This window comes from Hakea prostrata, chromosome 9 (assembly GCF_041222555.1).
Source record: "Hakea prostrata isolate BN-2017 chromosome 9, UWA_Hpros_2, whole genome shotgun sequence".
Classification (NCBI taxonomy): domain Eukaryota; kingdom Viridiplantae; phylum Streptophyta; class Magnoliopsida; order Proteales; family Proteaceae; genus Hakea; species Hakea prostrata.
Genome location: NC_142608.1, coordinates 63,119,384 through 63,146,634, shown reverse-complemented (window position 1 = coordinate 63,146,634; position 27,251 = coordinate 63,119,384). Strand labels below are relative to the sequence as shown.

Sequence of the window (27,251 nt, the reverse complement as noted above, 5' to 3'; positions counted from 1 at the left end):
TCAAATCTTCTTGTTTCTTTGCTGCATCAGAATTCAGAAACGAAGATTCTTCTTCTAATTAACAGTGCAGATATGGGTCAAGGCGAGGAAGTGAAGACCAGAGACGAACCACAAGTTGACATTCTGGTCTTTCTCTCTCTCTCACTCTCCTGTTTTAGTTCTAATGGCTTCTTTCATTTCCTCTTTCTCTTTGATAGTAAACGGTTATGATTCTAGTTTAAGAATGTTAATATGGCGCCGGATTGGATTTGGGTGTGTTGCAGGAAAGAGGATAAATATTCTTCTTTTACAGGCCAAGGTGGATAAAGAAGAGGCTCACAGTGCCGACGATGTACAGAGGTTGTACCGTGTACGTTGTTCTTCGGCCGAAATCCGGCGAAAGAGCGGTGGAAGAGAAGTCGGCGATATATCGACCGTTGGCGATAGATCGCCGACAAATTCACACTTCGGTGTCGCTGGGGGTGTTGTGTCGCCCCCAGCGACACCTCGACAAATCTCCTCATGTCGGCGATATGTAGCCGCCGACATGAGGAACCATGACTAGAAGAAGTCAGAACTGGGTAAAGTTGATACCACGTGAGAAAATTGTATTTTTTTTATTGATTTGATTCAGTACAGAAGGTTTATTTATAGAGTATATATCAACCACATACACCGTACACGTTCACTGTACACTCTTTGAGCTAACAGAAGAGGCTATAACCATTGAATTTCTAAAGCATTACATGTCGTGATTTAAAGGCCATGTAAAGAAATCTGTGCAACAGCAAACAAAATTTCCAATTAAGTAGCCAATGGAGGAGTAGTAGGATGGTTAGGAACCTGCTTCCAGTGGAGAGGTTATGGGTTCAACTCCTACCGGCGGCATATGTAATATCCCTATTCCTATATATAAAAAACGCCTTTGTACAAAAAAAAAATACAAAAAAATTCCAAGTAAATAGGCATCTACTCAACCCTAATTAAATTATTTAAAAATCAAAGCAGCAGGTTTCTTGAACACAGTAAATAAATACCATAAAGCACACCATGGTCACTGTCCTCTACCAAAATAATAATAAAATAAGAAAAAGGTCACTGCCCACCTTTGAGACGACTTATAATTGCAGTTCATATCGTAGTCCTTCTCCACATTATTCAGATACGTAAAATTGTACTTAGTTCTTTGGACGAATGACAACACACTTGATAACTAGCCCACTCTTCCACTGACCTTCAACTTCAAAGAGGGAGAATTGTATTTCTCCACATTTTCCTGCACATTTCTTGAACTCCCCAACTTTGAGCTTCACCCATTGCCCCTTAGGCTTGTGGTTAATGCATTCTTTACGTTCATGTACTTTTCCATCAGGAAGTACGAGTTGGAGAGTAATAGGAACTCCCCACCCATATGCATGACCTTTCAGCATTACAACAAGAGCCACCTCATATGTGATTCCTGGAGAGAGCTTTGATATGTCGATTTTTCCTTTCGCTTCAAGCCAGCACACATTTAATAGTTCGGCTACCATTAGAGTGTTCCTGTGGACACACCACACATTAGAAATAGATCAACAAACTTGTTAAGTTAAGAATTGGCTGAATATATATATATATATATATATATATGAATGAATGGGAGATAGACTTTTTCCATAAGGAAAATAGCCTACCTAAAATAGAGGATTACAATAAATGAGAGATCTACCGGAGTAGAAAATAATACTTAAATACTTATAATAGAAGATCACGATAAGAAATCTACCTAAATTAGAAGATTACAACAGGTAAACTGTCAAAAATAAAAAATATACACAGCATTATTGTAATATTTGAAATAGATACATACAAATACATGATGTATATATATCTTGCATTTTTGGTAGTTTACCTATTATATTATAATATTTACCAAGAACTCAACTCAGAAATCCGGGATTGACAGGAGTAGGAGGCGTCATTAGTAATGAACATGCTCAAGCGGCGAAAAACTCTTGAAGATTCATGGAAATAGAACAAATTTTGAAGCTGAATCTGAAACGCTGGTAGGTGGGCTAGAAATAGCTAAAGAGATGCAACTACACAAATTATGGGTGAAATGTGACTCAGCTACAGTGGTTACTTGATGCAGAGTGACTGACCTTCTTGGTTTATTTTACAGCGTTGTGGGGTTATAAGACTACCTTCAGTGAATTGGATGGAAGATAGCACATTGCCAACGGGAAGCCAATCCAATAGCTGATTGACATAGAATGAATAGAGTTGGAAAGGGATGCAACAGGTTGCCCTAGATTCTGATTCCTATAACTGAAAGTCTTGGTGCTAAGTAATATGCTACGCCCCTAGGGTCGGACCTCTTCTTGTAACGTGTACTTTCTTTATTCACTTTTAATGAAATTGAACTTCTAACGGAAAAAAAAAATGGCAACTAATTGAATTAGATACCCTTAAAACCCAGGTGGTGGGAAGGCTCTACTGAATACAACAATTCTCCCAATAACTTGGAGCATGGCTTCTAGGTTTGATGCCCAATGGCATCGTTCAACACAAAAGCCCAAGATTTATGGCGGAAAGATCTTTATAGGCTGACAACCTATACTGCTGAGGTATTTGACTTATTCCCAACTTATGTAGGACATCATTGGTTTTGATCTAACGGTGCAGTTGGCAAAATGAGTCTTGTAGAATCTAGTGTTGTCTAGAAATACTTGCAGGAATCAATGGTCAGGGTATTTTGAGTTCCAAATTCGCTTGATATTCAGGTTTAATGCTTAAACCGTAACCCTAACTTATATTACTACCAAGCTGATGTGAGATTAAAACTCACATTCACGGTCATTGAGAACAGTGGCTGCATCAGAATGACAAAGAATTAATTTGATCACTAGATGAGTTAGAAAAATGCTTGTAAGATTACCTTGTTTCATTCAAACAGTACCAGCGCCAGTATCGCTGGTCATCACCCCAAATGATTGAAAGATCCTTTGAGGTCACTGTAAAGTAGTTCTGACCTGGTTTCTCAGTATTGCAGTTGCTCTTTGGTCGTATAATGGCACCCTTGATAACAAGCCCACTCTTCCAGTGCCTTCCCTTGGTTTCAAGAAGGGAGAACTGCATGTCTCCATCCATGTTTTGACATGTCCAGAACTCCCCTACAGGAACTTCAAACCATTGATTTCTGGGTTTGGAAAGCAAAAGCTCTTCATGTTCCTGCTTCTTTCCATCAGGAAGTGTGAGTTCAAAGTTCACTGGAGTTTCCCATCCATAAGAATAACTTTTCAACATCATCACGAATGCAACTTCGTACATGATTCCTGGTGAGAGATTTGATGTGTCAAGCTTTCCACGCACCTCAAGCCAACAGACGTCTATGAGTTCAGCTAAGTCAACGCGCACAATGCTGTGAATCAAAATCAAGATAGAACAGAATGCTTAGCCCAAATATTATAATCAATGCTAACAAAATGCAGGAGATGGTAACTATTGTTAAAGAACCTTGTTTCTTCCAAAGAATCCCATTTCCAGTAACGCTCCTCTTCAGCCCAAGTGATTGAAAGATCTCCTGCAAACAACATGAAGCAATCACAGACTTATTTTGGATCAATCCAATAGTGCATCAAATTGTTGAAGAATTTTAATAAATTTAACACCAAACGAAACTGGACTAGACAAGCAGATCAACGACAATGGGTTTGAATAATGCGCGCTTATACTTCGTTTTCGGTGTAAGAAAATTCCTCAGGACAGACCCTCAAACAGCTTCTCAGTTATGGGGAAGCTTCGAACCTGGGCCCCTGCACAGCAATATCGCATACATTGTGTTGCTTCAATGGATCAAGAACATCCTTTTTCAACAAGCCAGATCCTATTGTAAGTCTTTTGGTTTTGCAGTATCCATGTCTTAAGGTATTTATTACATGCAAGATGAACACTATTGTTTCGCTATCATGTCAAGATTCTTCAGTGATGTTAGGGAGTAAACACTATTGAATTTATGGCCGACATGTCCTTTGCTTGGTGTGCATGGTGCTGCTCCTTAGTCCTTTATAACTATTGTTGATGGTAATCCTAGTGTTGATGATGTTAATGGTCTTTTCACCATACCTGGGCTTTGTTTCACGTCACTCACGACTGCTGGCCCAATATCTAATGATGCTGACAATATTTTGAATTTTGTTATGCCCAAGCCCACTTGGCCTTTAAATTGTAATGATAATGTACTGGTTGATTCCAACTCGGGTTTCCTCTCAACGATGCATTCTAGGTGGAAAAAAAATCCTCTGCTGTGCACATCTCTCTGTTGTGCACCACCACATGGAATATGCTAAAAAAAGGGCTAAGATTAAAAATCTGATTTTAAGTGAAGGGAACCCAGTTTTGAGACCCATTTGCTAAATATCCACCCATTTTTAAAAGCCCATTAACTTTATTCTTGTTCTCCTTCCCTGAGACATTTTTTTCTTAGGAGAATTGACTGCAGTGAGGGATTTCAGAAGATTCATCCCATCTGCAACTTGTGATTTGGGGCTTTTCTTGTTCTAGGTCGAAATTGGTTATTCGTCTGCTAGATCTTCCATCAATTTCCAAGCGTTGATGACTCTTGAATGTTCTATTTCCTTCTTCTGAAATTTTGGGGACTCAAAACAAGGAGGAGACATTGTTACCTGTTTAATAGTTTCCTCCATGGATTCTTGATCGAGACATGCAACCCTTTTCACACCTTCCTTCAAACCAATCTTTGTTTCTAACGTTGCACCTTGAGAATCTTTCTTACATCACCAAACCCAGCACCTTGTAATGACTCTGATAAGCTGCTTAGTCTGAAGTTTCTGCTGCGACTTGATGTAGTCTTTGCCTCACCAGTTTCATTTTTCTCTCCAGACTCTGAAAGTGCATCTCCATTCCCGGAGATGGGAATGCCAGCAATGCCGGCTGGCTCATCAAGACTAGTTCTGAAACCACTAACAGACCTCGATCTAGACATACCCATGTAAATAAAAATCCACATCTCACCTTTATCTTCTGGAAATCCCTCACCGCAGTCAATTCTCCTAAGAAAAAACGTGTCTCAGGGAAGGAGAACAAGAATAAAGTTAATGGGATTTTAAAAATGGGTGGGAAGCAGAAATGGAGGAAAGATTTCTGAAAGAGTAATAGCAGGGAAGAAGAAAAGTGGAGGAAAGGGAAGTCCTCGTAGGGTTTGAAGTGTAACTTTTAGAAATCAGCAAGTATAAGCTAACGGGTTTTTAAAAATGGGTGGGTATTTAGTAAATGGATCACAAAATTCGGCTCCCTTCACTTAAAATCAAAATTTTAATCTTAGCCCTTTGTTTAGCAAATTCTATGTGGTGTGCTGTGGTGGTGCACTGCTGTGCACAGCAGAGGATTTTTTCTATTCTAGGTTGACTGGTTCGGCTTTTTTTTTCTTTTTCTTGTTGACCAAGGTGATGCCAGTCATCGTGATTGGTTCGACTATTCTTTTTTTCTCATTCTTCTGAACCTACATGATTTCTTTTTTTATTTTAATTGTTTTTATAACTTTCGGTGAGAGTGGGGATGTTTTAATTGGTCCTCTTGGGATTCTTCACCTTTTAACTGCTGATGTTTCTTGACAAAAAAAAAAAAAAAAACCTACTGGTGTTTACATTTTTTTCTGTGGTCATTACCAAACCAGTAGTAACAATCAGAGGCCCACAGACCCAAGAGTGGGGGAAGGTGTGGTAAGGGCAGAGATTTGAACTCATGACCTCCTAGTGGGCCTATTGATGTTTTATCTCCAACTACAACATCTAGAGGTACCCATGCTTCTACTAAATTAACCATCCCTTCCATCCTACCTATTCAATAGTACTAAATCTATGGATGGAACCATGGAACTTAGTTCCATTTCGCCAGAGGGCGAAATAAAAAATGGAGCGAAACCGACATTTCAACCTTTCGCCGGAAAATCGACGATTTTCCGGCGAAACTATATCTTCATCCTTCCAGATCGTTGCCGGAGAAGAAGAAGAAGAATGAAAGAGAGAAAGAAAAAGAAACAGCAGTGGCAATGTTGTCGGAGAAGAAGAAGAAAGAAAGAGAGAAAGAAAAACAAACAGCAGCGGCAAGCCGGAGAAGAAGAAGAAAGAAAGAAATAGAAGTGAGAACAGCGAATCCAGCGATATCGCCGGCCATGGTGTCGGCGAAATGTCGCTGAGATTTCGCCATTTCGCCGCCCGGCGAACCGGTCGAAACGAACGAGAAATTGTTCCATGGATGGAACTATAGTTCCCTGGGTTCCAAAATGTTTCATGATCACTAAACATCCTTTACATTTGACTCTCTATTATTGGACCTACTGATTTCGAGCATATTTGTTTACTCTCAAGCATCTAAGCATGCAGTGTGGCCCCAAGCTATGGATAGCGAGTCAATGCATTCTCGCCAATAATACATAGTGTTCACTCCTCCACCGTCTGATAGGCATCTAATTCATTCACAATGGCTTTATTGCATAAACAACAATATGATGGAACAATAGAGCATTATAAAGCTCAATTGATTGCAAAGGGATATCCCTAGGAGTCCGGCCTAAATTATGATAGATTTTAGCCCAGTAGTGAAGCCTACAACTATTCGCATTTTACTTGCTAAGTCAGTTTCAGCCCAATGGCCCTTTTGGTAGCTTGATGCAAATAATGCTTTTCTTAGTGACATACTAGTTGAGGATGTCTATATTCAGCAGCCACCTAGATAATAGATCCCCATTATCCTTCTCACGTAGGCAAGTTTTAGCATTCATTATATGGGATTAAACATGCCCTAGGGTTGGTTTCATTGCTTGAGTTCCTATTTGATGGAGCTTGGTTTTCCAGGGTCTATGATGTTGCCCAAGCAGAGCTACTTGAATGATAGGAGCAGAGAATGACTAGCACACATCCTAAGTGGTCATAACCACGAGCAACATTTTCTATTCTATAGTTGATAGGTCGCTTAATTGCATTAATATTATATCAAATCATTTGTATTTTAATGAGACTAATTGGTTTTTTATTTAGATTTTTATTATATGGACAGATTAGAGAGTTTGGATGTCAAGTCTAAAAAAAGAGTGGTTTAAAACTGCAACTCCACATTTTTAAATCAAATCAAAGAACTATGCCCAAATTAAGATGTTGGATTTGATTATATCTAAAGCTAGAGATTTGATTTTGTCCAAATCTAGAGGATTTTTATAAAATGTCTCAATTCAACAAACAAAGATTTCGTTCCCTCTTGCGATCGGACATCAAGGAACAAGCTAAATGGAAATTGACTAAATTAGAAACCATTGCATTGGCAAGGAGGAAAAATGGAAACAAGCAAATGGGCAAGGAGGAAGAAAGGAAACAACTGAATTGGAAAGAATTGCATCGCTAAAGAGAACAATGGAAATGACAAAATTAGAAAGGATGCAGAATTGGCAGGAAATCTCTATAATAAGGATGATATTTCTAGATATTAAACATCACACGCCACAACAAGAGGAAGCCACAGTTCTGAATAAAAAAGGGCACAATGTTTTCTTTTTTTTCATTTATTTATTATTCTTTCCCATGTCTAGAGAATTTTATCTTTATATCAAGATTAATAGAAATTTGATTTTCGACAATTGTAAGACTCCACGTAATTAGTTTTCTTTGATTCTCGGGTTTTTATACATTTTCCATGTTTATTTTGTTATTGGATTAATACGTAGACAAGGGGCCTATTGTTTGATGATTAATTCAATACTTAGTCAACTAGAATAGTCATTTATTATTCTAATATAAGTGACAAATAGCATCCTCGAATGGGTAATCAATGCCCTAGAGAGTTTGTTATGAGTATGCTCATAGTTTAAATAAACAAAGTTTTTCCGGATTTATTGGCTAGGGATTGAGTCTTTAACATTTGATACGATTAATAGACATGACTCAAACGATAGATCCAAAGGTTATGTTTATTGATTAGGGAAATAACTCAAAGGACAGATCTAAAGGTTATTGAGAAAGTAGGGAAAGATTGGCTGTTAGAGGACTAATCCACAATGACCATAACCAATCTACCTGAAATTAAAGTTTTTTGTCTTTAAGTCAATGATCAATTGATGGAATCAATATTGAAATTAATTATTATTGAAAGTTTTGTTATTCTTATTTTCTTGTTAACTATTGCATCCATTTTGTTTTTATTTTTATTTTTTTATATTCATTATATAGTTTCTCGATTCAAACCCCCCCCTGCCCAAATTTTTATCAAGGAATAAATTTTCACCAATCTTGTGGATTTGACCCTAGTCACTGCTATTACAAATTCAATTGAGAGAAGGATTATCTTTGGTGGATTCGACACCCATTAAATTTTGACATTGTTGTCGGGGACTAGTTCTTCTAGATTTATTCATTTTTCTGTTGTGTAGTGGTTTGGGAAAAATGGTGTATCTTTTTAATATAGATCATATTTACTTGATTCAAAAGCCAATACTTCAAAAACTTACAGGTCTACAACTTTTGAGTTTCCTCAGATAAAGACTGGAATAGGATTGAAATGAGGATGAAAGTGAGAAGATATGAGTGCACATATTTGGGGTTTGGTAGGAAATAATGGGGATGAGTCAAACTTCAATGGTTGCTCTTTTGGGCCTCTAATGAAAGCTCTAAAAAAAGGGAATCAAGTCTTCTAGACTGATTGATGATACTTAGGAATGCTCCTATCCTTCAAGGAAGATTTGAAAACTTTTTAAGGTTTTCAAGGGGTGAACAAACGTCCAAAAGAATTGCTTGTAGGCAATGTATCATTCAATCTCTTGTATCTTCCATTTACCAAATAAGATAGATTTTTTATAAGCTAAGTAAACGAAAATGTATTTAATTACTACGAAATCTCAAATATTGATTACAATGGGGTTTCAATGGTTAAGATTGACATAAGACTTAGAGCTATCTTAGAAATTAGAAATATAATAAATAATAAATACTTTCAATAACTAGTGTTGTTCCAAAGTTTTTGAAGCAAACTCCAATGAAGTAGTTTTATTCTATTGCTCCTTGATACAAGCTCCAACGTAAGCTTTAATGTCTGGAGAATAAAAAAGTCGAAATGGAACATTTGAATTAGTTCTTGGGAAGAAATTGTACTTGAACGAGAACTAGAAGAGGCTAGACTTGGACGGAGCTTGAATATGAGTTGGTCTCCTTACTTGAGTGGGGTTGTCATGTTGGGCTTCAATGCGGGCTGCATCAGTCTTAAGACGGATTCATCCTATTTGATCCCTCCTACTCTGTCAACAAGTTGTGATCAGTTTTTAGCTTGGCCATTGAGGCCCATTGGACCGCCTTAAAGAGATTGTTACGCAACTTGAAAGGGACTATTCTCCAAGGTTTACTTCTTACTCCTTCATCTTCATGTTCTCCCAAGGCTTATACGAACACCGTTTGGGCCTGGAATGCCAATGATCACAAGTCTCAAGGAGGCTATCTTATTTTTCTTCGGGGTAATTCTCTTGGCAATCACGCAAACAAACCATAATTGCTAGATCAAGCATGGGAGGTGAATATCGGGCTCTTGCCTTGGCTACGACTGAGTTGACTTTGGATTTAGGCACTTCTCTGTGAGTTGGAACTTTCTTCATCATCTCCTCCTTTTATGTGGTGTGATAATATAGAAGCTATGTACTTATCCACCAAATGTGTGTTTCATGCACACAGGGACCGCATTGAGGTGGATTTTCACTACTGTATGAGGCAAGGCTGCTAAAGGGGGCTTGTTAGTTCATTATGTTTTCTCTACTGATCAACTTGGGTGTTAGAGAGTAACTATATGTATATTATTCTAAGTGTATTGTGACATCTATCGTTTAGTGCATCTCTTTTGTTATAAAAATAAACTCGAATCTCACATTGAGGTTAGATGGGTCATTCCTCGAATTCCACTCTCACAAGTGATGATGCATTATCTAAAACCTTGCCACTTTGTCCTCCATCTAATTCTGTGATAACGGGGATCTGACCCTTCCACTGCAGTTTAATAGAGAGAAATGTAGCATAGATAATGGTTGCTCCAATAAGCCCAAGAACATCCTATCTAAGATGCCTCATAGATTCTTTATTTTTTCAGATTTCCTTATTTCCATGCCTTAAGGTACTTATAGCATGTTATAGTAGAAGATTATCCTAATATAATATTGAATATTAGTGCTGTAACATCAACTATGATTTATAGTAAAAGATCGATCCTCCTATAATGTTTTGAAGTTGTTCCGCTCGAATGTTAAGATTCTTAGTGTTGATTGGGAATTCAAAAATGGTGCTGCTTTGTTCTGGATTCTTTAAGTTATAGGAGAACTCATGGCCTACTTTACTTTCTTATACCTTGCTTGTATTTACTCAAAAGAAAAAACTTTTATCAGTTCCAATCAATCACTCCATCTCTCTTGATAATTTAAAATAATCAAAATTATCCTCTGCCCCTATAATTCTTTTTCTTCCATGCAATATCCTCCCCCATCCCACCAGGGATTTTGCATATGGTTTGAATTGGTCTGATTAAAGTAGTTCCAATCTTAACCATGCCCATAGTCTCCTCCGCAACCCCTTCAATCATGCTCTTGCTGACATAAAGAGCCACCCTCAACTCCAAAGAGGAGAACTTTCATTAAAAGTCCATGATCAAATGGGTTGAGCTAGGAGGCTCGAACACCTCTTTCTTCCACCTCTCTCAAAGCTCACCATAATTACAACTTTATTCCAACCCTCCTCTCGAGTTTGACTCTCTGATATTGTTCCCATAAAGAATGAGGTAGTCTCCTCCTTCACTTCCCTACTTGCCCCTTCTCCCCGATCCCTCCTAATCTTATCAATAAATTTGTCACCCCCTCTCATCCTGAAACCCTCTATGCCAGCCATCCCTTCTAATCCTGTGATTCTCTTTGCCATCAACTTCTGCAAGCTGAATCAAGTACTATTTCCGTCCGATGGTTTTAGTATGGGATTTCTTGAGGAAGACCTCATGAATGCAGTCGCAACTTCTTTAGAGCAGAAGCGGGCTCCACTCAAGATGGGATCACCTGACATGTGGGTGCAAAACCTAAGGTTTTACCATCCAAGACCATTGATGATCAATTTTAGACTAACTGAACTCTCCAGGAGGATGAAAGAAAAATGACCGACCCATCCCCCCATCTTCCATTGCTCTAGACCCTGCTCCTCCCTCCCATCTCCCTGGTCTTCCCTCTTCTCTGCTTCCTTTCTTCCCTACCATGCCGGTCTTCCTCTTCGATTGATCCCCACCTCCCTGGTGGATGGTTGAAAGTCTCTACTTTTTGTCATGCGGAAGTGTTAGACAACGAACCTTCCTGTTGGAGCAGCTGCCTAGTTGGTCGCTTCCTAGGCTCCAAACCCCCTTTCCCTATTGTTAAACTTCACCTGAGAAGCAATGAATACTTGTTGGATCGGTTGAGATTTTTCATTTGGACAGTGGTTTCTTCTTATTTAGGTTTACTGGTGAGGAAGACAAATGCAAAGCTCTTGAAGGAGGTCCATGCTCGGTAGGGAAGAAATTGTTGGTAATACTCCATGTAATTTTCAATTCCATAATTGATAAGGGAAAGATTCTAACATAGATTCGCTTTCCCAAAGATGAAGTATATGTAACGGAAGTAAATTTGGATCCACGTTCTCGTTCCACCACCAAAGCTCTACCGGGGTGATTCCACAATCACTAGGAAAGTGAATTCTTTCCACAACCCAAATGTGGTGTGGAAAAAAAAGGATAGATGAGTGATCTAATGAGGTTTCCTTCCTGCGTTTCTTGGAGAAAGGGAGAGAGAGATGGAAGCCGCCGTTTTCTGAAAAAGCTCTCGTACGAATGAATCACTCACAATTATGCGGTGGTTACCAAAATATATAACCCTATTTTGTAACCGCTCTAATAGGGATTTTTCAAATTTGCCCTTGGGCATTTAATTTATCAATTATATTAATAAATTTCCAACAGTTAATCCCTCAATGTGTCCCAGACACACATTCAATCTTTCTGCTTTGTATCCTAGATACATAGACCTCTTGTGTCCCAGACACACATGTATATCCTAGATATACATTTATATTGATCTCTTCGCTATGTATCTCAGATACATAGACCATCTGTGTCTCAGACACTGACATCCACAAGTCATATTGGCAAAATGGGTTGTGCGACCGGTGATATACCTGCACGCGTGAGCCCCAAACTAGAAACCTTCCCAGAAGGCCAGAATGGCACATCACTCAAAGAAACAAATCAAATAAGCATTAGTATAACACAGTGTCCTAGGTTTATTCAAACTCACCAAACTAAAGGTATCTCGATCCTCTTGAGAGATCACCTTCTTGTCCTAAAATGTTCACTACTGTAATACATACAGTTGGCGCCAGCAAACACTTTTAGGGTGCAGTTGAATCAAACCTTTCCTTTCACCCAGGACCATCACTACACTTAGGATTGACTCCTTTCCCAGTAGTGCCCCTTTAGGTCGAATCTATCATGACCATAGGTAATACCCCAAAGTAGCCACATCAACCCTTCATTTCATAATGTCGTCGAAAGTCACTAAGAACACTAATGGACCATAAAGTCCAAGACTCACACAATGAGAAGAGCAGGGATCCATCATCTCATTTCCAATGATCGCTAAGCACACATAGTATGATATACGTACTATGGTGGAGCATTCTATATATAATAGAATGTAGGGATAATTACTGTTGCCCCTTTGTACTCTAACTTTATTACTACTTTATCCCCTCTACTTTTTAAAATTGCTAATCCAACCTTTAACTTTGACTAAAATTACTAATGCCCCATTCCGTTAAGCTAAGTTAGTTTACTGATAATGTGGCATCTATATATGTTTTCAAAAACCCAAAAACAACCCTACAATTGTCTCTTTACTTATTTACTCTTTTGCAAGCTATAATACTATCCTTAATTAACTATGGAGAAAAATTAACTTTAAATTAATTTTTCTTTTCTAAAAAGAAACTACTGAATAAAGAAAAGACTTGATTTTTCTTCTCTAAAAAGAATTCTCCGAATAAAGGAAATATGTGATTAAATAAAACTTAAAATAGAAACTAAAATATTATGAACTATCAAATGTAATTCAAAATTGAAAATTGAAAATCTCCTAATATATGCTAACCATTGTACAAAGTGTGTGGTCCCACCAGAGCCAAAATTTATTGTAAAATATAAGATTTTAAGGATATAATTGACATTCAATATAGTTTCTAAAAATGAGGGTAATGTCACATTTTTTAACTTATTAATTTTAATAAAGGACAAAATAGACATTACATATTTGATGTTTACAACCACTTAACACCGTTAGAAGTGAGGGGGGCAACAGTAATTTCATAAAGAAAGATCTTTGATTAGTAATAAAACCAGAGTACAAGGGGGCAATAGTAATTATCCCTAGAATGTATGTCCATCTCAACATCATACAGGTCTTAGTCTAGTCGTAACCTCTTGCGCCTAACCCGAGTTTCTTTATTGTCACCACCCTAGCACCACATAAAGTACTCGCACCTGGCTCCTAATGGCAACATGAATAGTGGGAACATTCATGTCGATTCTCTTCACAATAGAGAAATTCATCTTGATTCCAAATCAAGGCGACATCATGATTATGAATTGACCTACTCAAAGTCATTCACAATCCGTCTCATCTTTGCTTGCCTCCAAGGTGCCAGAGGCGAATGCTCGTGTGAGTGAGCCATTCTCTTGCCTATTGACATATCTTGTTTTATGCTAGAAGTAACACAATCACACAAAAAGTGAATAAAATAAATGCTGGAATGAACTCATATTACTCAATAATAAGAAAGTCTCAGTCCAAAAGTAAGTCACAATCTACGCAAGCCCAAGGATTTTACATGATAAATAAAAACATCCTTGGCTATAGGTTTGGTAAGAGGGTCAGCTACCATCTGACTAGTAGATATGTGCTTAAGTACAACTTTCTTCCTTGATATAGTGTCTCTAACAAAGTAATATCTCAACTGTATATGTTTGGTCTTCCCATGATACTTGGGGTCCTTGACATAGCTAAGAGCTGTCGTACTATCACAGTAGACAAGGGCAACCTCTTTGGATGTCATAACAATTCCAGTCGAAGGAATCTCCTCAACCAAACAGCCTCTGGAACCGCAGCTGAGCATGCCACATACTCTGTTTTCATGGTCGAGAGGGATATTCAAGTCTGCTTCTTGCTACACCACGAAATGGCCCTGCCATTTAGCAAGAAAGCATATCCAGAGGTTGATTTGTGCTCATCAATGTCTCTAGCCCAGTCGGCATCACTATAGCCAACTAACCGCAAATCCGATCCTTCGTAACACAGCATGTAGTTACTCATTCCTCTGAGATATCTCAATATCCTCTTGATTGCTTTCCAGTGCTCTATGCCTTGGTTTGATTGTTACCGACTAACCAAACCCACTGCATAACAAATATCCGGCCTAATACACATCATAGCGTACATAAGGCTACCCACTGCACTGGAAATGGAACTCTTTCCATCTTGGTTTTCTCCTCTGGAGTCTTAGGACCCATATCAAGGCTCAAATGCAAACCCTTCTCCACTAGAGTATCAATTGGTTTGCAATTGTGCATTTGGTATCTCGTCAAGACATTGTCAATATAGGTCTTCTGAGATAAACCCAATAATCTCTTTTGTTTATTTCTGACAATCTTGACACCAAGCACATAGCTTGCTTCACCCATGTCTTTCATATCAAATACGGAGGACAACCATTTCTTTATGGCTAGCATGGTTTCCAATAGCTCCTTGCTATTGCTAGCCATAAGTATGTCATCTACGTACAGTATCAAAATGACATAATTACCATCAGATCTCTTGGTGTAAACACAGTGGTCTTCGTCAAGCATGAAAAACCCATTTTTCATCATAGCTTGGTGGAAGCGCACATTCCACTGTCTAAATGCTTGCTTTAAGCCATATATGGACTTCTTAAACTTGCACACTTTGCGCTCAAGTCCATTAGCTTCAAAGCCTTGAGGTTGATCCATATAGATCTCTTCCTCAAGTTCTCCATTGAGAAAAGCAGTTTTTACATCCATTTGATAAAGCTCCAAGTCCAACTGAGCAACAATGGCTAGTATGAGGTGGATTGAGGCAAACCTAACTACAAGGGAAAAGGTTTCCTCATAATCAACACCTTCTTGTTGGGTGTAGCCCTTAGCCACTAAACGAGCCTTGAATCTCTCAATAGATCCATCTGCCTTTCTCTTGATCTTGAGAACCCACTTGTTCCCAATTACCTTTCGGCTTGGCGGCAAGTCAACCAAGTCCCAAACATGATTAACTTTCATCGAATCCAACTCTTCCTCTATTGCTTTCAACCATTCCTTTGAGCTTGACCCCACAAGAGCTTCCTGCACGCTTTTCGGTTCATGCTCATCAAATGAAGTCATCTCATAGTCCATCTCTTCAAGAGTTACCATGTAGGCTTCTCCTCTATGTCGAAATGTCGACGAGAAACTAGCCCGCGCCCACTACGGCACAAGTGCATGTTAGATTGCTCACCCTCTGAGGTAGCTATCACATCTGCACTCCCACTCCCACTAGGATCTTCTGGATGAACCCCATGTTCATTATCCAGAATCTGAATCCCTGGAGTGACAAGACCACTATCTTGTATTTCAAAGAATTTCGATGATTCTTTGTTAACTCCTGAAAGAGATGGAAAATGATTCTCCAAGAATGTTGCATCCCTAGACTTAAGTTTCGTTCTCCTCTCACTCTCATCTAGTCCAATGAAGATATGGCCCTTTGAGGGTTCAGAATATCTCACAAAGATACACTTTCTTCCTCTGGGTCCAAGCTTTCCATATTGGTGAGAAGTAGAGTGAACATATGCTGCACATCCCCATGCGCGCAAGTAACTCAAATCTGGCTTCCTTCCGGTCCACAACTCATATGGTGTGGAAGGAACCGATTTGGTTGGAACTCTGTTGAGGATATAGGCCACAGTCAGCAAAGCATCTCCCCAATAAGAAATGGCTAGATTTGCCTGCGCCATCATGTATCTCACCATGTCTAGCAAGGTTCTATTCCTCCTCTCAGCAACTCCATTTTGCTGTGGAATCCCTAGAATAGTAAGTTGTCTAGATATCCCCTTTTCATCACACAACCCTTTGAACATATCGGAGAGATACTCTCTACCTCTATCCGTTCTAAGAGTTTTAATCCTTTTATCTAACTAATTCTCAACTAAGCTCATGAATTTCTTAAAACATTCTAGAGCTTCGGACTTATGAGAAATTTGATAAATGTGACCATACTGTGTATAGTCATCTATGAATGTGATGAAATAAACCTGTCCTTTTCTAGTATGCACATTCATGGGTCCACACACATCTGAATGGATAAGTTCTAAAGGAAGAGAGGCTCTCAAAGCCTTTTTAAATGGTTTTCTAGTTGCTTTTCCTGCTAGACATGACTCACAGGTTGGCAAATTAGATAGTGAACCTTGGCCTAAGAGACCTTCTCTTGCCAACCTGTTCATCCTATCTGCCAATATGTCTTAGTCTAGCATGCCACAAATTAGAATCAATACACACAGTATCTTGGAAAACAAAAGCACTACTAGAATTAAATGAATAATCAATTGTATCTGATACAATGAAACCATTCTGAAGAAAACCATAACCATAAACTGTATCACCTAGATACAAAACCAAAGAATTGTTTTCAAATACAACTCTAAAACCATGTCTCATAAACCACTCTTGTTTCTGTTCCCACCTCTGTTACTTTGCCTGGACGGATGAGGTTGAGCTCTCTCCTTCTTGCGCTTGAAGCTTGCACCCTTACTAGTGCTTGCTTCAGTAGCAAGTACTTCAGTGTGAGAAGCATCAGCCAACATCCGATCCTCCTCTAGCTCAAGGTGCTTGGCAGCTTGATCAAAAGTCTTGACATTATCAGCATGAGTCAAGAAGATCTTCATATGCTCCCAAGTCTTCGGCAGTGACCTGATGACTGTAGAGACTTGCTCCTCATCAGTCTTTTGGCGCCCACATGCGCTCAACTCACTAATCATATTAGACATGATGGTTATATGCTATCTCATGGTGTGACCTTGGCGTATTTTATAACCGTCAAAGGTGAGTCCGAGTTGGCGGCCTCTTGTGGTGGAAGTCCCCCCTTACTGGAACTTCACAGCCTCCCACAAAGACTTTGCAGTCCTATGCTACTCAAAACGAAGCATCAGGTCATCCCCATGGAGCTCAGGATTGTAATCCTAGCTACCCGGTCTTTCCTCTTCCAAGCATTGTATGTCTTAAGGTCCCTACAATACTGTGCAATGGTACCTTCCTCAGGTGGGGACATGGTCTAGTTTATGGTTTCCAGCATGTTCTGTTCTTCTAGGAGATATTGCACCTTTCGGTGCCAGAGGTCATAATTCCTCTCATTCAGTTTATCTCATTTCGCGAAGTCAGCAACAATGCTCTTGGTAGCAGCCATTTATTCTAGAGACATTATATACTAGGATGAGTTCAACTATTCTAGCATAAAACACAACACAAGCAACAACAAATCACACTAGCATAGTCAACCTATGGGATAAGCACTTAAACCAAAAGAGATGCTAAGAAACATTCAATCAAATTCTCATGCAAACCCACATAGACTTATATACTAGTTTCATTATGTGCTAGAAACATGATTAATAGACCCATAATTAAAAACAGTTTAATTAAAATAAAACATGCAATCATGTTAATGCTATGAGGTGGTTCACACAGAACACTTCTACCTCATTAGCTCCCACTAGGCCCTCACTGCCCAAACATCACACAGATTGTCGGGCCATTGGTATCCAGTAAGTTAGAAACACATTATGAATTGGACGGACCAATATATAAAAAAAAAAAACTATCTCCCAGACGGACTGCTATCTGCCCAGACGGTCGTCTTCCCTCCTTTTATGCCCAGACGGTCGTCTGTCTGCCTTTTATGCCCAGACGGATGATCGTTTGGGTCACTATGATCAAACATATCAATAGACGGACGTCCATCTGGTCCACAATGACAAAAAATGGGTCTTTTTCAATTTTTTTCTTAAACGAAATTTTTTTTCAAAAACGGAAAAGCACGTTTTTTCTCCCAAAAAATCAACAAAAAACACATGAAAAAATCCAACAATAAATATTAAACAAAAATAATTATCATGGATTATCAATTCATGCAAAACTTCATTAGGGAAATTCACAAGGATCCTTCCACTCGGATCTGAATCCAAAACATAAGGGTTTCTAAAAAACCCTATCAATTTCCCATGAGTTTCATATTAAATTCTGGATTCTCCGTGGGTTTCCATAAATCCTTGATCCTCCCATTGGATCCATACAATGAAATTAAACAATGTGGAGGAACAAAGAACCGTGGGAACCAGTGGCTCTGATGCCAATGTTGTTAATACTCCATGTAATTTTCAATTCTATAATTGATAAGGGAAAGATCTTTACCTAGATTTGCTTTCCCAAATATGAAGTATATGCAGCGGAAGTAAATCTGAATCCACGTTCTTGTTCCACCACCAAAGCTCTACCGGGATGATTCCACAATCACTAGGAAAGGGAATTATTTCCACAATCCAAATGCGGTGTAGAAAAAAAAGGATGGATGAGTATTCTAAAGCAAAGGAAGGAAACCTCCAATGAGTTTCTCCTTCTTGTGTTTCTTGGAGAAAGAGGGAGGGAGGAAGATGGAAGCTGCCGTTTTCTGGAAAAGCTCTCGTACGAATGAATCACTCACAACTATGCGGTGGTTACCAAAATATATAACCCTATTTTATAACCGCCCTAATAGTGATTTTCCACATTTACCCTTCGGTATTTCATTTATTAATTATATTAACCTACTAGTTGGTCACTTCCTAGCTCCAAACCCCCTTTCCCTATTGTTAAACTTCACCTGAGAAGCAATGGATACTTGTTGGATCGGTTGAGATTTTTCATTTGGACAGTGGTTTCTTCTTATTTAGGTTTACTGGTGAGGAATACAAATGCAAAGCTCTTGAAGGAGGTCCATGCTCTGTAGGGAAGAAACTAATGGCACCGCCACCTTCTTGTGAATAGGGAGGATTTCTCCTCTCTCTCTCTCCCTTTGCATCTCCTTTCCCGGTATTCCTCTCCACTTTTGGTTTGCTGCAGGCCTAAGCATAGTTCGCTCTGCTACTGGAAATCCCCTCTACAACTATGTTACAATCATAAAAAAATGACATACTCTGCTTTACCTATACATACATTGAGCCATCTGTAGAGTCCCCTCTACCTTCGTCAATCACATCTTTAGGAAATGGCACTGGGTGAGCTCACCAATCTTCTATTGCGCTAATCACTTGACTTATTCTTCACTCATCTAGGTAACTTTAGTTGATTCGTGCAACTTGCAAGTGCAAACATGTATGGCCGAGAGAAACTCGAGGCTTTCCGTCAATAGAACAAGGCCAAAAGGCATCTTGAATTGACAACACCAGAACTTCCGTAGCCAATCCCCGGCCGTCAACCCAAGGTTGAAGAAATCTCCCCGAAAGCCTACCAAAACAGCTCTTGCCTTGAAATTTGGCGTTTACAACAGCTGGTACCTTGGGAATCTACCTGGACTAATCAAGCCCCTATTGTTAATTGACCTTCTAATCTAACTTTATCTATGAACTAGAATGTTTAACTGAGACTAGATTAATTGTTATGGGGCAACTGAATTTGGTAGGGCAAACGAATCAAGAAAGGGATGTTTTGGCTTGTACACAATGGGAAATGTGCAGTGAAGTGTGATGGAACTTTGGTTTATATCAGCACTTGTATCTCTTGATCATAGCTCAATATCAAGGTCTTCAATGTGCAATTGTGACCATGCATACTACAACCTCGAGGGGTGGCTTTGTTGATAAAAACCAACAACTCTAAGTAGAAGATCAGAATTTGAATCCTCTTGGGGTTAGGGGCATAGTCCTACCTATTATGTAATATGCGCATCTCTAATATATAAAAAATCACCTATTACTTTATAAAAATAAAAAATAAAAAATAAAAAGAGAGAGGAAAAGAAAAGAAAAGGAAAAATCTCCTTTGTCATACGCATGAAGTGGTTATCTTTAATGATTGGGAGAACCTCCTTCTTGTCCCTGTTAAACCATGGCCACATAAGCTGGTGTCGTCCTACTTTCCATTTTAAAATGACTAAGTCTAGGGCTGTCCTTTTGTACTAACTCTATGATTGTTATGTATTTTGAGTCTCAATGTGCTAGTAAGGAGACTACTCCTCCAATAGTATGTGATGATCTAGATGTTGGGGAGGGAGTTAGTCCCCCTATAGGCTTAACCCCCTAAGGTTTGATTCAAGTCATTTTTAGTCTAAAGAAAATAATACTTTGCATTTGCCTCCCTTGTAATATCTAAAAATGTCAATTAAGGACAAATCATCACTTTGTGATGAAAATACCCTTACATTCTGTCACGGCTAAGATTACGCCACATATACAACAAAAATCAATGGCTATAAACATATGGGGGTTTAAGTGCAAACATTAATTTTTCTAATTTACATAAAGGGGCTTCTAGTCTTAAAAATTTATTTTTCAAATCCACATAGACGACCTTCATTCTGCGCCCCAAGTTTCCCTCTCTGTCTCTACTGTCTTTCTAGATTTTTCCTAAGAGAAACAAATTTAAGGGGAAAAGGATCTTAAAGGGTTTCTTTATATTATCTCACTGACGAGAGGATCTAATGTTGCTTGCAATGTAGGAATGGAACCACCGAAACCACTCCAATTTTAGAGATTGAACAGAAACACCATCTAACATTTTTAGAAGTTAAAACGTAGAAGCCATTCTTGTCTTTTTATGAGCTTTACAAGTAAAATAGCCAGAATAGAGTTGAAAGATTTGAGAAGTAGAGCAATGGAGGAGAGACCTGACATACGATGTCTTTGCCTTGAATCTGTCTGTTCCTTCTAGAAAAGCTTCACTAGATGATTACCAATAAGGGCAGAGGGTCTCGTAGTGAAGATCAACGAGACTTTCGGATTGTGAGAAGAAGAAACTACAACAAAACCGTACACGACAAAAGTGTACTCAAGAAGGAGCAAGTGGAATCTAATAGATAAAGCAATGGGGAGGAAATTTTGGGAAATGTGGAAGCGGGACAGGACCTTAGGGTTCACCACAAATAGTTCGAAGTTTGCGCATCTAAAAGCAGAGAAATCTCAGTTTTTTTTTTTTTTTTAACAGAAATTTTCATTTCTAAAAATCCAAATAATTCAAGACGAAACAGGAAAAAGAAAAAGGATTTCGCAGAGAGAAAATAAAATTTGTAAGACAGGAGAGAGAGAGAAACTTGGGGCAATCTCTGAGGGAGAATGAAAGGTCGACTCTGTGGGTTTGAAAACGTAAATTTGAAAAATTAGAAGATCTCATGATGTAAATTGAAAAATTAATTTGAAAACGTAAATTTGAAAAATTAGAAGATCTCATGATGTAAATTGAAAAATTAATATTCACACTTAAACTTCACATGTTCATTCACAGCCATTGATTTTTTTTTTTGTATATGTGGTGCAATCTTAACGGTAAAAGGATGTAAGGATATTTTGATCATAAAAGTGATAATTTGTCTTTAATTGACCTTTTTGGATACCATATGGGAGGAAAATGCAAAGGATTGTTTCATTAAAATGACTTAAATCAAACCTCAAGTCCAAATAAAACGTTTTATAAGAATTCTGGTCTTCTCGGACTCATAGGCTGCTATAAATACTATTGGGCTGCATTTTGTTTGTTGGAATAAAGGTGGGGTGGGAAAATTCTTGAAAAAACAAAATTTTCTTTAAAATCCTAAAAGTGTAGTTTGTTTGGTTGTTTGGGGGGTGGGAGAAATATAGACAAATTTCTTTAATTTAAAGAAACTTGTCTAGTGAGGAGGCAAACCAACTTTCCCACCTCAAGCCTTTTCAAAACCCCACAAAATGTGTGGGACTTTGTAGAAAAGTGTAGAAAAGTTAAAAGTGGGATCCACAATTAACACTTTTTCACAAAATCCCTTCATGTCCTTCTCCCTCATCCCACTACACATGGTGCCTACATGTTATTTTACCCACTCCACCTTTGCAAACAAATGTAGCCTTATGGGTTCGTTGAAGCCATATTGGGGAATCTTGGGTTTGAAAGAAAGTTTCCATAGTTACTACTATCTTTGCAGGGTTAGGAGACTAATAGATGTGCTGATTTTCTCGCTAATTTACTTCACACTAAGCATGAAACAGTGCTGGATCTGTGCAACTTAGCAGATTGCCTCCCTCTATTTGTTCATGAGGAACGACTGAGCCGGCGGTTTTCCCGCATGTAATCTTTCTTTTTTCCTGTTAATTTAAATTAAAGTCTCCCAAAGAAAAAAAGGGACAATAAGTAGGGTTTGATGCCCATACCCATTACCACTTCAAGTGAGAACTTGTCCTAAGCTGGTGCAAATTTTGATTCATTTCTAAAAGAGTCATTCCTTTTTTCGAGTCATTCCATAGTCGGTATATCCTATACCTTATATTATTTTAGCATATGCAAATTTCAAAGGTAAGAGAGCCTTGAGGATATGCTGTCGTACCTTTAATTTCTATGTCATCGCCAAGCATGGTAGCTAACAGGGACTCCCGTCCACGTCCTGCAGGAGCGTATAGTTGAAGCACGGTTGCATCATCTTTCAACATTTCCACCCCAATTGACACCCCAATCTCTTGCTCGTAGAATTTGCGAATAGCTTCCTGCAAAGAGTAGATCTGATTCCTCTGCCAAGTGTTCCGGAAAGGAACCTCGGAACCCTTATCAACAATCTCCTTTGCTTTCTGTAGCTTCCCAACCAAAATCTCCAGCTCCTTCATCTTGCCACTGTTCGACACCAAATCAGGTATCTTAAAATCCTCAAACTCAGGAACCACTGATTCCAAAGTACGCTGAAGCAGTTCCAGATCTTCCCTGTCCGCCTTGATTTTCATTTTTAATACAAGCAGCAGGTCTTCAGCTGCTGCACGGAAGGTGATTCCGTTCGCCATATCTTGTTTCATTTGTTCGTGTTCGGCGAACTCGGCAATATCATTCTTCAAAAGGATGACCTTGCTTAAGTAACGATTCTTCAGAGCTGTGCTATGCCAACTCTGGAACCCGTAGCAATTCTTAACGTCCTGTTTTCCGTCCCGCAATTTCTTAATGAAGTCCTTGAGCTCCGCTTGCTTACGACCGCATAGCCTCAAATTTGCCAAGACAGGTTTTGTTGATTTGAGAATTTCTTGGAGCTGTTCAAGTTCTTCCCGAAAAGTCTGGGGCTTATCCTTCATGTCTAGTAGTGCAATCAAAAGCTCTTGAGCGGTAGGATACAGCTCTTTAGCTATGTCACTCAAGCCTGCATTCTTTGCATTCGCCATGATTCTCTACTTCCCAGCCGCACTAGTTCCTGCTCAGGAATTTTAATCTAGTTACGATACTCTTTTCCCTTAGAGGGATTCACCCCTTATATGCTATCAGAGAAATTAACCATTGACTGACTTTTCTCCCAATTGATTTATTTTATTATGGTAACGATCAAATATCAGACAAACGACGAAATTTCCTCAGGAGACATTGACTGACTTTCGTCCCTGCATGTGGATTTATTTTAATACGGTAATGATCAAGATCAGATGACGAAATTTCCTCAGGATACATCGACACTTACGTCACAGTACATCTTTGAGTGTTAGAGGAAATTATCGTATTGACTGACTTTCCTCCCAGTTCATTTATTTTAATATGATAATGATCAAGACCAGACAACGACGAAATTTCCTCAAGAGACATTGACTGACTTTCATCCCTGTGGATTTATTTTAATACGGTAATGATAAATATCAGAAAATGAAGAAATTTCCTCAGGATACATTGACTGACTTACGTCCCAGTACATCTTCATCTTTTAGTGTCATAGAAAATTAACTATATGGACCAACTTTGGTCCCCATAATTTATTTTAGAGTTTTATTTCATGCCAATAAGTGGGGTTGAATTCTTGATTCTCTCTTTATATGTAAAAAACTACACGGTCCTTGCAAGGCATAACTCAATATTCTAAGTAATCTTTCTTGATAGTCAAGCTTTTTGACCGTCAAGTGAGGGTTAGAAAAGACGAATATATCCTCCTGTGCACATAAAGACAAAAATACGCCTCTCTATAGTGGGGTTGAATTCTTGATTCTCTTTTTATATGTAAAAAACTACACGGTCCTTGCAAGGCATAACTCAATATTCTAAGTAATCTTTCTTGATAGTCAAGCTTTTTGACCGTCAAGTGAGGGTTAGAAAAGACGAATATATCCTCCTGTGCACATAAAGACAAAAATGCGCCTCTCTATAGGCTGCATTTGTTTGTTGGAATAAATGTGGAGTGGGAAAAAAGGGTGGGAAAATTCTTGGAAAGAGTGTATATTTCTTACTTTTCCCTTAAATCCCAAAATGGTAGATTGTTTGGTTGCTTGGGGTGGGAAAGTGGGAGACAAGTTTCCTGAATCAAGGAAACTTGTTTGCTGATGTGGCAGCCCAACTTTCCCACCCCATGCCATTTTAAAACCCCACATATTTGGTGGGACTTTGTGAAAAAGTTGAGAAAAGTAAAAAGTGGGACCCATCTCTATCATTTTTCCATAAAACCCTTTCATTTCCTTTCCTTCTCCCTTACCTCACTACACATGGGACCCACATATTTTTTTCCCACCCCTTTTTTCCCACCCCACCTTTGCAAACAACCGCAGCCTTATACTTCGAACCCAACTATTCAAATTGCATCATCATGGGGCTCTTGGATTCCATTCGTCTCCTCCTCAATAAATGTAATTTCCTTTGTTCTTTTTGCCTGCTTAACCATTAACTGAGATTTGACTAAGTTGACAAGGCGAGCATGAGCCTCATACTCCAATATGGAGTTCCTTTCTACATTTCCAAGTATAGTCAGCACTGGAGTTTTTCTTCGTGATGCTGCTAGTCCACTCCGAGTTTCTATCTGACCATTTGTTCGTACGTCTGTCTTGGTTTCTTCTTCTTTCTCCCATCTCTGTTGATTCTCTCTTGGAGGCGGGTCTATATTTTGTTGTTGATCTCCGTTTCTTCATTGAACATACTGATTTAGATGCCCTTGACTGATCAGATACTCAATCTAATTCTTCAAGATTCTACAACCATCAGTGTCGTGACCATGAACCTGGTAATATCAATAGTTCTTGTTTGAATTTCTATCCTCTGCTCTTCCTATCATTGGTCCTAGTCACCTTAGAAACTGTTTGCAAAATAAAAATAGTCGCAAGCACACGGTATCGTCTAGCTAACGGGTCGATCTCAGGGAGATATGCCACTTAGAATTTAACCTCTTAATGATAATGTGAGAGTGCAACGATTCAAATTTGTTAATTAATTAATTAAACTAAATGAGCAGTCATAATCCATACATCTAATGCAATCGAATTGAGACTAAAGATAATACAACTATAACCAACACATAAATAAAAGGCATAAAAAAATACAGAAAGGAAATAACAAAACAATAAAAGGAAAATGGAAACCTTAACCAAAGAGAGGCACGACTGTAGGTGTAATATCCAGCCCTATTCTAACCTTGACCCTGACCCGGATCCACTGTTGTATTCAGGTCCGAGGACCCAAAGCGGTGGAAGAAGAGATTTATGGACCATTCTGATTGATGATCATGATTCGGAGACCGAGCCCATGGACATTGATAATGATACCCCTTGCTTAAATGCATTGTCAGTGTTTAAGGAAAGTCTGCGCATCGGAGAAGATTAATATGGTTGATGTACCAAATGACCTCCTGTACACAATCCGAAGGTATTCCCCGAAACTAGACTTCTTGATTGAATTGTGGAAGAAAACCTCACTCAATTTGATCTTCTATAGCCTTTCAAATCCCTACTTTTCTGCTGAAATCATCTTGGTCGATCATTTTGGTCGATACCATCGACCAAAAGCATCGACCAAAATGTCCCAGTCTGCCAAGTTAATGATTCCATGGAATATTCCTTTTCTATTTAATATGACCTCGAGCCTTGAGCCTTTGCAATCATTTTTCTCACCTGGGAACGTGGGGAGAGCTTCCCAAAGCAGCTCCTTGGTTAGTGTGAAGGGCATCTCATCAAAGACACTTAGTTTATCATTGATTCTTGCCTTCATCTTCTACACTAAGGTAAGACTCTTCATTCCACTCTCTACCCTACCATTTTCTACTCCTTTCTATTGTCATCTTGCTGATGGGACATTTGGAATGGTGCTGCAACCTTGCAACCACCACTCCAAGTGCCTACTCATGCTCAATCAATGATTCCCTTAGCCATTCATTGATGCTAATGCTTATATCTCATGCCTAGCATATGTATTCCATGCTTTACCTATTACCATCATACCATTTGATATCAAACTGAGCTATAAAGTGTGTTATGTTCATGTTTAACATTGCCATATGATTCCAATCGAATTTCTATTAGTTCCTCTAGCTATTGCATGCTATTCCTCATCAATGCAATCAATTCCAACTCATGCTATGATGTTTATCACTTGAACTTGATAGCTCAAATTGGGGCTTTTTAATTAGACCATTGGATTGGGTTAATTCCTTGATTTATAGTGTCCTACTACTGTTGTTAAGTATGCCTCCAAGTTCTAGATTGATCCGAACACCGGAAGACTCATTTCGGACCAAAATCCCCAAAATCCACTATTCTGCCCGAGGACTATTTTGGTCGATCATTTTGGTCGATACCATCGACCAAAACCATCGACCAAAGTTGTTCGTTGACAAACAACCTTGGTCGTTTTGACTCGAATGACATCCGATCTTCCCGACTCCTTTTCTAACTTATTATTGATGTTTGTTTAGGGCCTTAACACTTCTATTGGACTATTCTTGGTATTCTCAATTCATCATCAACTCATCCAAGGTAAGGATGGTTATATCCATAAACATATAAGTCACCAAATATTGAACTATGCTTTATTCAAAGAATGAAGTCCCTAAATTCTTTCAATCATTATGATACTGATACATATGTGTTGGAACAGTAATATTTAAATCTTTATACAATTGTTGTGTTACTCTATCATTTTGATTTGCTTATGTTTATAATGATTCGTTTCAATATCATGATTTGAGTACTATTATGAATATGCAATGGATGCAT

At 38.7% G+C, this 27,251-nt stretch overlaps 1 protein-coding gene across 1 annotated transcript; it reads right to left on the bottom strand.

The window, feature by feature from the left end:
- Nucleotides 1-949: 949 nt before the first annotated feature.
- Nucleotides 950-23,497, bottom strand: LOC149006058 (uncharacterized). Its single transcript, XM_089168839.1, has 4 exons — nucleotides 22,646-23,497; nucleotides 3,475-3,541; nucleotides 2,897-3,379; nucleotides 950-1,521 (listed from the first exon to the last, which is right to left on the bottom strand). The coding sequence occupies exons 1-4, from the start codon at nucleotides 23,457-23,459 to the stop codon at nucleotides 1,158-1,160; spliced, it is 1,728 nt and encodes a 575-aa protein (XP_089024965.1). The 5' UTR covers nucleotides 23,460-23,497; the 3' UTR covers nucleotides 950-1,157.
- Nucleotides 23,498-27,251: the final 3,754 nt, after the last annotated feature.

Excerpts from the sequence above, each read along its gene's own strand:
- LOC149006058 (XM_089168839.1), bottom strand. The coding sequence starts at position 23,459 with ATGGCGAATGCAAAGAATGCAGGCTTGAGTGACATAGCTAAAGAGCTG. Across the intron at positions 3,542-22,645 it reads CGATGACATAGAAATTAAAG|GAGATCTTTCAATCACTTGG; the intron begins GTACGACAGCAT and ends TGTTGTTTGCAG. Across the intron at positions 3,380-3,474 it reads GATTCTTTGGAAGAAACAAG|CATTGTGCGCGTTGACTTAG; the intron begins GTTCTTTAACAA and ends TTTGATTCACAG.